The 16,058-nt window shown below is 38.7% G+C and overlaps 1 protein-coding gene across 2 annotated transcripts in view; it reads right to left on the reverse strand.

Annotated features, from left to right (window-relative positions):
* Positions 1-2,781: 2,781 nt before the first annotated feature.
* dnah7.L (dynein, axonemal, heavy chain 7 L homeolog) overlaps positions 2,782-16,058 on the reverse strand; it is a 77,977-nt gene continuing 64,700 nt past the window's right edge. For both annotated transcript variants that reach the window (XM_041577203.1, XM_041577204.1), the window contains exons 53-64: positions 15,675-15,767; positions 14,697-14,873; positions 14,153-14,314; positions 13,229-13,429; positions 10,545-10,706; positions 10,247-10,432; positions 8,882-9,019; positions 8,490-8,720; positions 6,938-7,090; positions 6,252-6,429; positions 5,885-5,988; positions 2,782-4,602 (exon numbers count right to left, since the gene is read on the reverse strand). In XM_041577203.1, coding sequence (XP_041433137.1) covers positions 4,396-4,602; positions 5,885-5,988; positions 6,252-6,429; positions 6,938-7,090; positions 8,490-8,720; positions 8,882-9,019; positions 10,247-10,432; positions 10,545-10,706; positions 13,229-13,429; positions 14,153-14,314; positions 14,697-14,873; positions 15,675-15,767 — 1,992 coding nt within the window. In that variant the 3' untranslated portion in view covers positions 2,782-4,395. The remainder of the gene's footprint in view (positions 4,603-5,884; positions 5,989-6,251; positions 6,430-6,937; positions 7,091-8,489; positions 8,721-8,881; positions 9,020-10,246; positions 10,433-10,544; positions 10,707-13,228; positions 13,430-14,152; positions 14,315-14,696; positions 14,874-15,674; positions 15,768-16,058) is intronic.

The following is a 16,058-nucleotide window of genomic DNA, read 5'->3' on the forward strand; positions in this document are numbered from 1 at the left end:
ACCTGGTTTTTATATGTCTCCTAGCCTAGAATTCAAAAATAAGCACCTCTTTTGAAGCCACTGGGAGCAACATCCAAGGAGTTGGAGAGCAACATGTTGCTCACGAGCTACTGGTTGGGGAACACTGCCTAAGGCTAAGGCCACACTAGGCGATAGCGCGGCGATTTGACTCGCCGCGACTTTTCGCCGCGACTTTTAAGCCGCAATCGCTGTGGAAACTTTTGCGCTGGCGTCTATGGGGAATCGCGAAAAATCGCCAGCGTAAAAACACACGCGGCGATCTTTTCTCTACTGTCGCTCGAAATTGCCTCGCTAGGCGATTTCGAGCGACAATAGAAAAAAGATCGCCGCGTGTGTTTTTATGCTCGCGATTCCCCATAGACGCCAGCGCAAAAGTTTCCACAGCGATTGCGGCTTAAAAGTCGCGGCTAAAAGTCGCCGCGAGTCAAATCGCCGCGCTATCGCCTAGTGTGGCCTTAGCCTTAATGGCAATTGACACAAGTTGTTTCCATCCTGTATGTGTAATAATGTTGCCGTTGAGTCACAAGTGACTGTGTGTGTCCCTGCATGCTGTAGCTTGAACAAAGCACCACATCTGTTTGCACTCCATTCATTAACACTGTGCTTGTTCATGTTTAATCATTGCTTATTCAGAGGGGCTTTTAAGCTGAGCCCTAAATACACCATAGTACGGAATGGAGTTCAGCCTCTTTATCAGACACACCCACTGGTCAGAGTAGGAATAGCTCTGTTTCATTGGAAAGATTCCCTGTCAATCTGGTAGGTGTTAATAATGGTTAATAGAACTCTAGTCCAGTTGTGAGCAGGTTTGCTACAACTCCAGCAATGGAATCCAGATTGTAGGGGGTTCTGGATAATGGATATAGTAAGCATTGGCACTTGCATGCAGTATAGGATCTAAACAAGATGGCGTCACACAACTAGAAACTGTATGACATTCACATTCATTTGTATGACAAATAGGATTATTTCGGTCACTTCCTCAAACGTTGATTCAAGTCTAAATGGCCAATCAGTAGCTGCCATTCTTGTGTATGTAAAGTAAAATGATAGAGTGGGGCTCCTGCCTTGCTTCTTGATTTAACATTTTTTCAATTACAGTTTTTATATATTTAGCTTAGATTTTTTTTTTTCATTTAAAGGTTTTACAATTTAGACTAAATTTCAGCTTGTTCAGCCTTTCTATTGGCTACACAGGTGCTATTATTATATGGTGCCAGACTTGCTACCAGGATATTTGCACTAAGCTGCTCCATTTTCACCTTGTCTCAATTTCCTTTATGGGAATCGGTCATTGTCTGGGCTGTCTCTAGGCCACTCTCCATTGTACTGGCCAAAATCTCATTTCTACTGGGCTCCATTCATTGGCTGACAAGTAATTTAACACTGGGCCCACCACTCAGTGAGGGTTGCCGTCTTGATCTTTCCAAATAAATGGGTACTTAACCTGTAAGGGGTGCATATATTTATATTTAGATAATGTCTGTTATACATTGAAGTAATGTCATTTGCACTTTTTAGTCTATTGTATTTTTATTTTAGCTGTCATACATTGTATATGTTTTTCCCTGCATTCCTTGCATTTTAAAGTGATTTTCCAAAACAAAGCGCAATTGTGTTTAATTTGCTGTGATTTTAGTGCATTTACTCTGCTTTTGCCTTATCGTTGCATTTATATTGACTAGCACAGTATGCTTGCTTGCAAACAGTCATTTCAATACATACTAAAGCCAAAGTGATGGTTTTAGGGGCTGGCACATGCTATTTGATCATGCTGGCTGCTAGTATATATCACAGCCTGTAACTGTCATATACAGGAAAACATAAAAGTAAAGCTCCTGTTTGTGAGCAGCACCCTGGTAATACAGTTAATATCCCCTTCTATTGTCTAAAATGATGAAATTCATGGCTCATTGTGTGTCCAGTACAGTGTGCTGTCCATATGTGGTTACTGGTTGTCACAGCCACTGCTGGAATGTTAGCAGGGTGCCTTTCAGAGCCTACAGCAAAATACCTGCGCTTTTACCCCCTTATGTCATAAAAACCAGTACATTTGCCCAGGTGCAGCAACTTAAGGGATTCTGTAGCGAGAAAACATTTTGATTTTGTCAAAACACATCAGTTTCTGCACTTTTTTTCAATACAGCAGAAACGGATTTCATTTTGAAATCTGAAATGAGGCTAGACATGTTAGTTTCCCAGGTGCCCTCATTCATGTGACTGATAAACTTCGGTCACTTTTTACTGCTGCACTCCAAATTGCGGAGTCTTAGGGGTAGATTTATCAAAGAGTAAAGTTAGAGATCCCACTGTCCGCAGAGTGAAATATCGCCTCTCTCTGTTCATTTCTATGGGTTTTTTTAAGGCTTATTTATCAAATGGTGAACTTTCACTATCACCCTTTGATAAATACGCATTTTAAAATCCCATAAAAATGAATGGAGAAAATATTCACTCTGCAGACTGTGGAGATCGCTAACTTCACTCTTAGATAAATCCACCCCTTTAAAAGAAAGTGTTTGAATAACTTTGTTGTTAGCTACACCTTTTGGTGCTCTATCATTAGTGTTAAGGAGATTAAGTGTGTGCAGCTTGTAATGGACCAAGTTTTAGTATTGTGCAGTGATCACCTTTGCCTAGAGCTGCTGTATATTGGAAACTGTACCACAGCCTTCTGCTGAGTCAAATCTTTTCTCTTCATTGGCCTTTAAAAGAGCAGAGTGACAGGGGAACAATACAATCACCCCGTGGGATATTTCAGCACTTGCAGTTACTCCCACCTTGTGCTGCTGTTTAAAGTTGGTGCCACATGAGCCTGATACCAAGGGATGTAAAATTGCCGTAAAATTTTTTTTTTTTATTTATGTAATTAATCCTTGATCATTTAGGGTCACTGATACACTGGGATTTCAGCTCAGCATCTTGCAGTCAGTCAAAAACTGCAGAAATCTAAAACCACTAAAATTAGGTTGTTGTTTTTTTTCCAAAAACCGTGCTCAGAAGCGCCCCTTTGAAATGGAAATATTTTGTTTATTATACACCTATAAATATGCCCTTACAGCAGGAGATTGTTGCAGTCGTGCTAAAAATAGGCCTGGCTTGTAGCAACCTAGCAATTCCCAGGAATTTTGATGCAAAATGTGTTACTATTTGATTTCATGGCCATCTTGTACTTGTCTCAGAAAAGTTATAGTAGATTTGAAGGGCCATGGCACAGATTTACTTGGGCATCATAATCACTGTGCTTTATAGCAGCTCATCAATGCAGCTCTCCATAGATTTGAATGTAAATCCCTAAAAGGTCTCTGGCACTGTGAAGATGCAAAGCCTGCAGATAAGTGACCTATCATATAAAATGGTCTTTCATATGTGATGCCTCCTTACAAACCGGATAAGACTTGAAAAATATCTGTTAATTTTAATGTTAAGTGGTCATGGCGACTTCATATTAACAGTTTTGTGAGATCATTGAAGGGCTTTTGTGCAGAAAAATAAAGGTTCTAGGCATGAAGAATCCACTGTGATCACTTATTGCTAATTTCTTTCTGTATGTTAATAGATGCCAGTCCAACACACACCATTTCTCTGTGAATTTATCACATGATCTATAGCTGAATCAGGATGGTCAAACTCCACTCCATCCACTATCATTTACTCTCAATATAGGAAATCATGTAAGGGTTAAAAGGCCGGTACAGAGTATTACCTTCTATAGTGTTTGCTGAAGTTGCTGTTGCAGCGGTACAACATTGTGATCATGTAACGTTGCTAGAGAAGTTTCCTTCTTCCTAATTAATGATTTGCTGCCCACTTCACACTGTGGGCACTAAAGGGTTAATACATTTGGTTGCCAGAAATGTGATCGTATTGCTAATGAACTGCTGTTTACAGATGTACGCTTGATAACTTACCAATTCAAGTCAATACCTGCTGCTAAAAAACACTCATCAGTATTCATGCCCCTAAGTTATGGATATTCAGGGGACAATCTGTCTCTCCCTTTATTGTATGTATTCTTCTGACATTCCATGACCTAGGAAGAGCATTAATATGAAGGCCATTCACACTTTATATAATGTGTGCGACATCAGACAGAAGTTCATTGCCGTTTGCTTTGCAAATTCATTGTAACTGTGCCTGGAAAACTGTATCTAGATGTATTGTGTTTTACTGTTTCCATTACAAGTGTGTGTATGTGCCCATACGGGGCTTATTACGGGGGGCGCCCAATGTAAAACAAATCATTTGTCACAACACTGTTGTTACACAGTTACTCTGTTTAATGTTGCCATTGCTCTTTTCTCATCTGTTGTACAACCTGATCATAAACTGGAGAGAATAAAAAATCCAACATTTCCCAGAGGGTGTTTTAATTTATGAGTTCAGTTGGCATAAGAGTGCAACACCTCGGCCAATCCAGTGCTCCTGTGGTTTATCTGATGGAAGTGTCATGGCAATGACAAAGTTAGTGGAGTGGCCAGTAGTGGATAACGTTCCTCTTCTCTCACTTGTCTTGTACACGGGGGCAATGTAACTTGGTCTCTGGGGAATATCTGTCCTCTTGCAAGGCTTTAGCCACATCTGCAAAATAGTCAGGTGTAAACATTAAAAAAAAACAAAAACAGTTCTTACTACACTTTGCTTCCTTTACCCAAACAAGTTACAGCATCCTCCATGCAGCTGGAAAGATGGGCCATATTAAAAGGGTTTCTTATGGTGGTTATATGGTACATAGCAACTGTGAGGTAGGAAACTTACAACATTGCCCTATGGCCGCCTGTCTGTTTCAGACATAACATGATATTATAAATGATATATCTAGCAGACTGAAAAGAGATGTGGCATTCTGTTTTTTCGGTAGGCGTCTCACAAAGAAACTTGCAAGGCACTTACATTATTGCTGGTGGGAAAGCATTTGCAGATTAGTCAACTGCTGTAGCAAAGATTTATCATGGGCAACTAATCTCCTTGTGCGCCGGTACCTTTATATGACCTGTAAAGGGCCACATACACGGGCTGATAAAAGCTGCTGACAGACAGTCGGCAGCACATTGACCTGTGTGTGGGGACATCCGACGGGCTTTCGCGATCGATATCTTTCTGAAAGACATCCAGACCTTGATCAAGCAGGTTAAAAAAACCTGTTGCATCGCGATCGCCTGTATTGGATCCATTATGATCCAATCGTTGGGCCCTAGGGCCCGCAATCAGATCAACCCGATATCGCCCACTTCAATGTGGGCATATCGGGGAGAGATCGGCTTGGTTGGGGACATCGCCAAATGAGTGGATCTCTAAAGCTCCCCATAGACACAAAGATTTTTCTTGCCGAACAACCGATTTAAGCGAAGTCCGACCGATCCTAGAAATTATGGTGAAGTTAGTGGGATTCGAACGATTGTACATCTTACGATTTTTCGTCCGGAAATTAATAGGCCAGGTTAAAAAAAATCTTATCGGTCCAAGTGCAATCTATCTATGTTTGCAGAGCGAAGCAGGCAGCTCCACTTTGTTTTCCCGGCAAATGGTATTTTTAGTTTATGGACAATTCGTACAATCCTTTCGAGATAATCGTGGTCTCACGATCTGATCTTTTAAAAAAATCTTTACATCTATGGCCAGCTTAAGTCTATGGCCACCTTAAGACTTTGGTTATGTCTATGGGGACATAAACCCACCTATTTCACATTCATGCTATAAGTATAAAAAAAATACTGCTAATATTGTGAAACTGAAATGTAAATTGTAAAAGCACTCAGAAGAGCACTCTGAACACTTTTATATTGTTATTGGTGGTATATGTCCCCTTTAATTGCAAGCTGTATAAACATTTTAACTGTATTTCAGAGGAAATGGTACAAACCACTGGCACAGTGTCATAAAGGATCTTGGGAAATGATTCTCCTAATTGTTTTGTTTTTCTGTCCCAGCGTGCTCCATCTAGAAATAGCCCGTGTATATAAACACCTGTGAAGGAAAAAGAATTGGCAGTTTATCTTTAAGTTATGTCAGAAATACTTGCAGCAGTCAGATGGGAGGAGAAAGACAGATACAGCGCTCTATTTAATAAAAGAGAAATTAAGTCCAAAGGTTTGAGTGCATTTGTGTAACACCCCCCCCCCCCCCAATTGTTACTATGCACCAGTCGCTAATGGCCACAAACTGCCAGAATGTCAGGCTATACAACTAGTTGAGGCTAGAAACTTCCGTAGAGATGTTGGATCTCTTACCATCCTCTGGTGCATGCTTGTACTCCTTGTCCTCCAAAACCTCAAAGTCAAAGCCCAGTAGATCGATTGGAATAGTGTACTTGCGAGCAAAATTCTGTTGAGCTCCAGTTAGAAAAGCTTGAGTGAAGAAAAAGCCTGAAAGCCAAAATACTGGGGGTGTTCCATTTTCATACCAATCCTATAAAGGTGAAGAGTATATATTATAACTATCAAAAGGAGCAGTGAGTAGCACTCAGGCCTTGAAAACAGAGATCCTATTGTTATCTGGTCAGTTATGTTCCTATATCTGGATGAACATAGGTGTAATTTACTTACATAGACACTGCAGTATAGCTGAATAACTTTTAACCACAGTAAAACATACATTTTAAGTACATCAAGTTTAACAGAGGGGTAGTTCACCGTTAACTTAATGTTAATATGATGTAGACTTTTTGCAGATTTTTTTTATTATTTTAGTTGATACATCTCGTTCTTGTTGGGGAAAAAAAATTTAATTTGAACATTTACAATTTTTGCTGCAATTTTTTCTAATTATGGAGAGAAAAAAAACATTCTTGAAGTTGCATTCGCCCTGTTGATATTGTATATATTTTCTCTCTCCCGCTGAAGCTTACAATTTGCTGCAATAGAAAAATGGGAACAAATACCGAATCAAGAGAAAAGTGTTATTTTATTTTCCTTACCTGCAAAAATTTTAGTCTTGCCAGAAAGTCATTGACATAGCTGCCAAGGGGTTTTAGGCTTGGGTATGATTTCTTCATCCACATTCCTGGAATCTTGCCTTTTAGAATGCTGCTCACTACCTCTTCAAGATCTGCAGACATCACCACCAATCCCTAACATGTAGAAGAATAGGTATCCGGTATTATTAGGTGGATATAATGTTGGGCATCAAATAAAGTGATTGGATTTAGAACCTGTTATAGATTTATTCCCAAAGTTAGGAATCCCCTGAAACTGATACAAATTCTTTTAATTCTATGCATTTAAGCTTGGTTCTCTCATTGAGCTCTGCACAGGAAAATTCAGTGAGAGCGCTGCTCACGGGTATTGCACTTTGAGGATAAGCAATGGCGTGTGACTGCCACAAAGTACCACCCTACACAGAGCTTACAATATTTTTTTTAACCGTATCAATTAGTGATCTGATAGTTAACCAGAATATCAGATTTCTGTTCAGCATAGTGACAATGTGAGATAGTGAGGCTAAAGTGCTACAGATACTTTAAATAAGCCCTCAAACTGCTGACTTAGTCTGTTGGTGGGGAAATGAAGGGTCTGACATGTGACTGGAAAGCTTAGTGTTACTCTGTCCTTTAATAATACAGTGTTACTCTATTCTAAGAATCTGCCCTAATGCTGATGTTTCTGATGCCAGCAGTCATTTAGGATCATAAAAGGCACCTGCCACACGTGAAACCTGCCTAACTGCTTGCTGGCCCAGACGAAAGGGGAAAAAACCCTATCTGAAGCCTCAAGGGGAACAATGTGCTTGCTGGTCCCAACTTCACAATATAGAAATCCATTCCACACTACAAAATGTGACAAATTATCAATTTTTTTTATTACAACAAAATTTCAAATATATAAATCCTACAGTCTATGGCCTTGCGCATTTCATGCCTGTATGGTGCATAGTTATTTGCATTGTGGAACCCTATTGATACTGAGGCTTTAACTACACTCATGTGCTTATTTACTATAGCACATAATATCCCCCAGGTTTGTGTAGCATTTTGCGAGTTCTGTCCATCATAAAACCACGCTGATTACTACTGATTATGTCTCCAGAACATAGTCTTGAAGTGATCCCTTAACAAAGTTATAAATAACTTGCTTACTACAGATGTCAAGCTTATAGGCCTGCCATTGGTAATACCTCCAGTGCACAAGTACCATACCAGATGAAAGTGAGCTTGAGAAAAAGTGGCTTGGCTAAAACTCTAAACTCTCTTCAAAGTGTATTCCATCAGGCCCTGGTGCACATTTACTATGAGTAAACATCTACAACTTGATAGGGTTGAGTCATCTGTGCACCTATCTAATGGGTCTAGAAACTCTGACTCCTCTATACTTCTATACACTGAAAAAAAACGAAGCACATTTGCTCTTTCTGAGTAAGGTGCAAAGGCCCATAATCTGTATTCCATTGGCAAGAAAAGTACATGTACTGTTTTCTCAATTGACTACCAGCAAAAACAAGAAAGTGCTGTGTGTTGTCCTGTTCTAACATACCTTTATAGCTTTCTGTATGTTGATGCAAGAATCTCTAATGGTGGACAACAGCTTGTTAAATCGTCCCATTTCCTGAACAAGCACAGTGTTCATGCTTTGAGTATAAGTTGTGGGATACCGCCTCATCGCTGCTTCAGTGTCAAAGTTCACGGGAAGCTTACTAAGTATATCAGCAGATACTTCAAATACAGTTTCATCTGAAGATTTTGCTCCACCACCTGAAGAACGTGACTGCGGAAAGAAACAAAATGATCAGAATCTACAGAAGACAGACCAGAACTGCACAACAGTGGATCAGTGCAGAGAGAGTGTGTGTGTGTGTGGACAAATCAGGTTTACCAACTGTTTTCAGCCTCCCTATACTAAACATTCTTTTGTTCTTCGTTTCATACCTGAGTGAGAAGAACACTGTCAAACAGTTGCTGAGTTTCTGACTGGTCCTTGGTGATATCAGCATTGGCATTCATGCCAAAAATCTCAGGGGATGGGTTTAAAGGAAGAGTCTTGGTATACTCTATGTAACTGTTGTACTGAAAGAGATAAAATAAGAATCTGAACAAAATGGATCCCCCCATATTATAGTTACTACACGGATCTCCTAAAATGACACATTATTGTGCGTTATTGTAGAACTATGAGAATATAAATGCTTGTCACTGGCACGAGTTTGTGGTATAGCAGTTATATATGTGCATGTCATTTCTGAATGAACAATCTACAATGGAGTTCAACTCTGCAGGAGACCAAACTGTTGCTATTCATTTTGGCCAATTTTGGTAAAATTACTGTAGTGACTACTTCTGGGCCAGTGGGGAGTGAAGATTCTTTTTGAGAATTAACACTGATTGCTCAGCAGATGCAAGTCATTCTGGTCCATATAGCTCCAATATACATTATGGGGCAGATTTATTGAGGTTGGAATGGTCATTTTTTTTGTGTCAAAATTCAAATTTAAAAGCACCAACTCAAATGTAAATTCAAATGTGAGATTTATCGCAACTCGAGTATGGAAACAGTTTTAATTAGAATATTCGCCACCTAAAACCTGCTGAGTTCATTTGCAAGTCAAGGGCAGAGGTCCATTGAACCATATGAATATGTACATCAATTTGAAATTCAACCTTTGATAAATAACCCCCTATGTATTGGTACGGCATGATAATAGTCAGGCCAGACATATGTACTGCTATGCCTGTTTAGGAAATACATCAAGCAATTATATGAGCTAGGGTATACACACAGTAGGTGATGTAATGAAAGTTATGCTGAAGCACAGATCATGACATTACAATAGTGCAGTTGATAAATGTATTGCTATAACTAGTCAGCCAATGCATTATGGCAAGAAAAGAGGTAGAGCATGCATAAGGTGTTGTAATGCAACACATGAATACAGGATATTTTATGACATCCTAACAGTCAGGGCAGACATGAGTTACACATATAAGCCTGGTTAGGCAATGCATTATGACATAAAAAGGCATGGCTAGAACTTTATGGCATTATTTATGCAGTTTGTTTTAGTCCACCAAAGTGAGTATTTTAACATAAGCAAAAATTGTGACATCAGTATGGAGGTAAGCGACAAGAGTTATTCTCTAGTCAGTGGAAATGTTCATGAGCTGTATGATCACCAAGCTTGCCAGTGACTACAGCAGCAGATGAACCAGGACAAATGCCAGGGAAATGCCTTAACAAAACAAACAATATGGGCCATAAGCCTAAAGCTCCTAGCGAAAACCTGCACAGTTACTTACATCTCCATCAGGTGGTGCATAATAAATGCCACTTGAGTCAAATATGTAATTAGGGTCTTTAATCATGTCAATGTTGTAGAATTTATTCAGAATGCTGCGCAATGCGCGCCTGTCCCAGTCGTCCGTTACTCTTCCTCCATAGTTGCATTCTCCTGTCATGTATTGTAACGCATCATAGGGTACTTCCTGGAACATAAAAATATGCAATTGCTTAGTGCTACTTAGTACTACTTACAAATGGCAAGGGGAACTAGATCTAGAATTAACATCTCAAGGGTGTTACTTAATGCTTGATTACCTCATATTGGTTTAAAAACATTTGGAGCTGTTGAACACTGATTCTCATATCTGTTTCATTGAATTCATAAGGAATGTTCCATCCCAGTGGGCCAAACTTCCGTCTCTCTTGAGCTAAAGCATGAAAGAAGCACAGTCCATACAGCAACTTTTTGAACTCCGGCTAATAAGAAGGGAAAATACAGAAATAATTACCAATATCATACTTAAACTTTGCAATTCTACATATAGAACATAACAGGTACAGTGTTTTATAGCATATTCATGTTAGCAGCATGTCTGCAGAATGAAGATATTATATTTCACTTGTTTTTTTTTCATAAAAGACAATACTGACATCATCAGTGTGAGTCTGGGCCTTCTAAGGCACACCAGAGAAGCTGACATCCGGGATCCTCTCAAAACAATTAGATGGGGCAGTGGCAAATAATATAGAGATTATACAGGCTTATGCTGGAAAATGAAAAGGCTAAAGGGGAATATTCTCATACTAGGGCATGGGCCCTCCAGGAGATCTTCTGGTAGGTCAGTCTGCCTCTGTTTGTACTACTATAGCTTATTTAATTTCTTCCTCTTATAATATCTGTTGCCTAACCAGGAATCACAGTAGAACTAATGTCTGCCCTGACCAAATATGATGTCTGAACCAGTTCAGAACTGAAACACCTATTGCACTCTTCACCCCATATGATTCATAATGAATTGTATCACCTGGAATTTCAGTACATCTAGGGCAGTGGTCCCCAACCAGTGGCTCATGAGCAACATGTTCCTCACCAACTCCTTGGATGTTGCTCCCAGTGGTCTCAAAGCAGGTGCTTATTTTTGAATTTTGGTTGCATAAAAACCAGATGTACTGCCAAACAGAGCCTCCTGTAGGGTGCCAGTCCTCATAGGGGCTTCCAAATAGCTAATCACAGCCCATAATTTGTTGCTCTAAAAAATTTTTTTTTATATTTGAATGTGGCTCAAGGGGAAAAAGGGTTGGGGATTATTTATTAAAGCTCAAATTTTTCTGGTTGGGCCTTTAAAGGGGAAAACTCAAATTTTTCAAGATTTATCATACCCCGAGCTGCAAAAAGTCCAAATCAGAAAATACTTCATCTCAAACCGGTCATGGTCCTGTATAATTCGAAGAAGGAGTCAGCACTCAGCAACGGAAACTTATTGCAGAAGGGGTGCACGTCACAGGTAGCCACTTCCACCCGAACATCAAACTCAATTTTCCCAGATTGACAGCACCACACGTTCAGAAAAAATTCCTTAAAAAGCCTTTTACCAGGGTCATCTGCCAGGGTCATCTGCCATTGACTTATACAGGACCATTATTTGCACAAGGGCTTGTATAAGACAGAATAACAGCGATGTTTCAGGCCTACATCAGCCTGTCCTGAAGCTAATTACTGCATCAAGGCTTGATGCAGTAATTATCTTGAGGAAAGGCTGATGTAGGCCTGAAACGTCGCTGTTATTCTGTCTTATACAAGCCCTTGTGCAAATATTGGTCCTGTATAAGTCAATGGCAGATGACCCTGGTCTGCTCTGGGTTTCATACGATAATCCGAACAATTCTGGGTTTTTGGGCAATAACTCAAAAAATCTAGTGATTCCAGAATCAAATAGAAAAAAATTTGTACGTTTTGTGTTTTTGTTTGATTTTATCCAGACTACCGGTATTCCCAAACCAATTTTTTTAGATCTTTTATTAATAAATATGGTAAAATCATGGATGGGGGTTTGGTTGAGTTTTTTATAATTGAAATTATAAGAAAATTCGAGTTTTCGTAAATAACCCCCTAATGTCAGCCTTTGTAATTATAAATGTTCTTGTCAAAATGTCTTACCTAGCCAGGCATAGCAGTACAATTAATGTATAAGGAGTCATTTACTTAACCAAAGGCAGTGTGCAAAACATGGCTGCAATCTGCATAACATAAAAATAAAACTGTCTGCACTGCTTATTATAATGGTGTAAAATAGTGATACCCAACCAGAGGCTCGTGAGCAACATTGATGTTTCTCCCAGTGGCTTCTTAGTAAGTGCCCATTTTTTAAAGCCCTGGCTTAGATTCAAGTTTTGAACGCATAAAGATACAGTTTTCCTCCAACAGAGCCTCCTGCAGGGTAATAGTCCACATGGGGCTATCAATAAGCCTATCATAGCCCTTATTTGACATCCCTAAGGAATTTTTCTTGCTTGTGTGGCTTATCAACAGTTTTTACAACTGAGTGTGGCTCAAAGGTTTGGGACCACTGCTGTAAAACATCCTCTGTAAATCTCTTGCACTACTATAGGTAAAATAAATGTCTGTCCTGACTGTATAATGTCATATTGTATCTAATAAAATACCTAATGCACTCTCCACCTTATCTAACATCATAATGTATTGCTTAGCCAGGCATAATAAACTGAGAGTTTTGCCAAATCAGGGCCCATTAGGAGATCCCCTGGCATTCTGGAAATACTGTATAATGCTTTCATCCACTAGCATTGCCAATAACAAAAGAATGTTCCAAGATGTATTATTTGTGGTTCTTTTGATGATTTATATGCAACAATTGCAGTGCATAAGTCACATGTACAGGTTTACATTTACCATCTGATAGTGGGCCTTCATTTTTTAATCTCCGCAGACTTAAGTATATGGGTTTCACATGAAAAGCTACAGATAAAATAATACTTACTAGTTTTTTGCAACTGGTAAAAAACTCTGGATCAGAAATCGGATCCATCAGGTATGAGCGAATGATATTGGCGCGTAAGCCTTTGGGTGCCTCATTAGTCATTTTCACTCCATTCTGCAGTACAGATACAGGGAAATTTGGTGACGGATAACTTGTAAGCCACAGACGAAAATCTGGATGGGTAGTGTCTGGGTTCAGTTCCTGTGAAAAGATTTAGAAAATTAGAAATAAATACCATCATTGTTAAAACATATCATTTTAACAGAATAATTAAATACTGTATAGTAGAGGGTATCAGTTCAAACAGAGATGATTTAGAAATGTATTATTTTTGCAGAGGAATGTAATAAAAGTCGCAAAGAGCAAAAAAATTCGCACCAATAAGACTAAAAATCCACATCTCGCAATGTAATATTGTTCCTTAAACTGCTATTGCATTGCGAATTTTAATTGCGCATTGCGAATCTTAATTGCGTACTCATAACAAGTGCTTGAAGGTGTCGTAAACTCGTAATCTTTTGGAGCAAACATAACGACTTTTTCAGTAAGAAGTTTTATTACATTGAGTGCGCATTCGTGCAAACTATAAAATTCGCAAACGGTCTTTCACTGTCGGAAGTGGTCGCTAAACAGTTTCCGGGCTCGCAAAAGCTATATTAAATTCGCACAAAGCAAAATTTGTTCGCACAAAGGCATAACTTTTCGCATTGCAAATAGTTTTTATTACATTCCCCCGCAAATGTTTTAGCTTGCCGGTGATAAATACAATTACTTGCATTGATTAACTGCACAGAATATATGATTCACGTATACTGTATTCACTTATAATAAATTCCTTTATTTACAAAGTAAAGTGAGGGGGATAAGAACAGCAGCTACTGTGCGTGGAAACAATTTTAACAAAAGTCACACAGAAACATTTACCTCACAGACTTTCTCCAGCATTGGCATCCATGATGTGGCCAAGTGACAGTTCTGAAGAACTACCCAGCTGCCTTCTTTTATTGCTTTTTCTGTCATGCTCAAGGCTATTGGTCCTTGTCCTTGCCCAAGAGATAGAGAGCTGAGCTTTCCACCCCCAAAGCCCTTTTAGTATACAGGAAAAAAGCTTAGTTTAGTTGAACAAGATACAATGTTTTTTGCATTAACACAGGGTTACATTGTTAATAATAAACTTTGAGATACAAAAAATAGAACTGGCAAACAATGTCATAAATACCAAAGGGAAACGAGGTGGCCATTGGGAGGTTTTTAAGACACTTGTTACTTTACTGTCTTTGGGTCATAGAGGGCCAGAAGGGTTTTGTGACTTATGCCACATTTCAATCCAGGAATATATATGTGTGCTAAAACATATCTTTCTATCAAGGACTAATGTGCGATCTTACAGAGATGTAGGACCAGTATTCTGTTTACCATTGTCCCAGACTGCAAAAGTTCTATGTTCAGTTATCATATGTCAGCATACCTGATCATCGGCAAACTTTAGCAGAGCTGCCATTGGATCAGCACCAGGAGACAGCACAAAAATTAATGGTGCACAGCAGTGGCTATCGCCAAAAGCTTTGGAAAGATCAAAAGGAGGTGGTTCAATAAACGGCCTTCCCAAGTATCCTGTTACAAATTCCTGCACCATTGGGATTATCTAAAGAAAAACAAAAATATTGTTTGAATGATAAAGTAGTTGGTGGGATTTACCATAAATCGGAACAAATAATAGAAAACAAATTGAGTTTGGGTAAAAGCAAACTAAAACGAGGATTAAATGAATTTTATCAGTTTTTAAACTGATAATTTCTTAATTATTAATGTCTTCTATGGATTAGTACTGAAGGAAGATGTAAAATTGGTTTGTTTTTTTACTCTCAGCTAATAATGATCAGTAGAAATAAGAACTTTATTTAAATTAAAGGTTGATGTTTTGCTTCAATTTAATTTCTTCATAAATGATCTTGTCTCACTTCAACATGAGTCCCCTACAGATGCTAGTAGAAAGAATATCTATCCCCTACCATCTGGTGTATGATCCTAGATCTGTCTGGGCTCAGGATGGAATAACTGATATACAGAGTAATCACTGACTACCTTTAACATCATATTCTAATCCAAAATAAATCTATCCAATAAAAAACAGTGTTTTTTTCTCTCTTATTTATATTTAATCAAAAATGTAAACATACAATGTTCAGTGATATTGGTATCAGAGAATATGAGACCTTCACGTGGTGGGAAGTGTTACTACAGGAGGTCAAAAGGAATAACAAATTTACAAATTTCCTGCCAGTACTTTATCCTATCAATCCAGATGTTTCAATGATTGTCAAATGGTTTTACTTGACATGTTCCAGGGTGTCCAGATTTCTTGGTGTCTATCCATATCAAATAGTATTTTATTATCGTGTACTATAGATTGACTGCTATCAACATTATAAATGAAAAGACTTACTTTATCTGGCCTGAGGCATCTGATCATCAGCATCCTTTGAAACTGGCCTAGTTTTTCTTGCCAGTCTGAAGGAAATGTACCATGGTGGGGTTCCTACAAGTGGAGACAGAGCAGATTACATTAATTTGTGATTTCCCATAAAAAAATCAGAAAATACCAAGCTAAGCTTTCTCATTTTTTAAAGAACAGAATTACAGTAAGTATCGGTACACATGCAGTATGCTGGCATTGGTGGCATATCTTCCCAGCCACCCAGTGTACCACCATTCCTTGCAAGCCATCTAACAATTACATTTTAATATTTAATAAACAAAAAATAATGTCAAATAAAGTATTGTCTCAACTTGCATGCTCTATACAGACTTCCTATATTTCTATGTATCT

This window comes from Xenopus laevis, chromosome 9_10L (genome assembly GCF_017654675.1).
Source record: "Xenopus laevis strain J_2021 chromosome 9_10L, Xenopus_laevis_v10.1, whole genome shotgun sequence".
NCBI lineage: Eukaryota > Metazoa > Chordata > Amphibia > Anura > Pipidae > Xenopus > Xenopus laevis.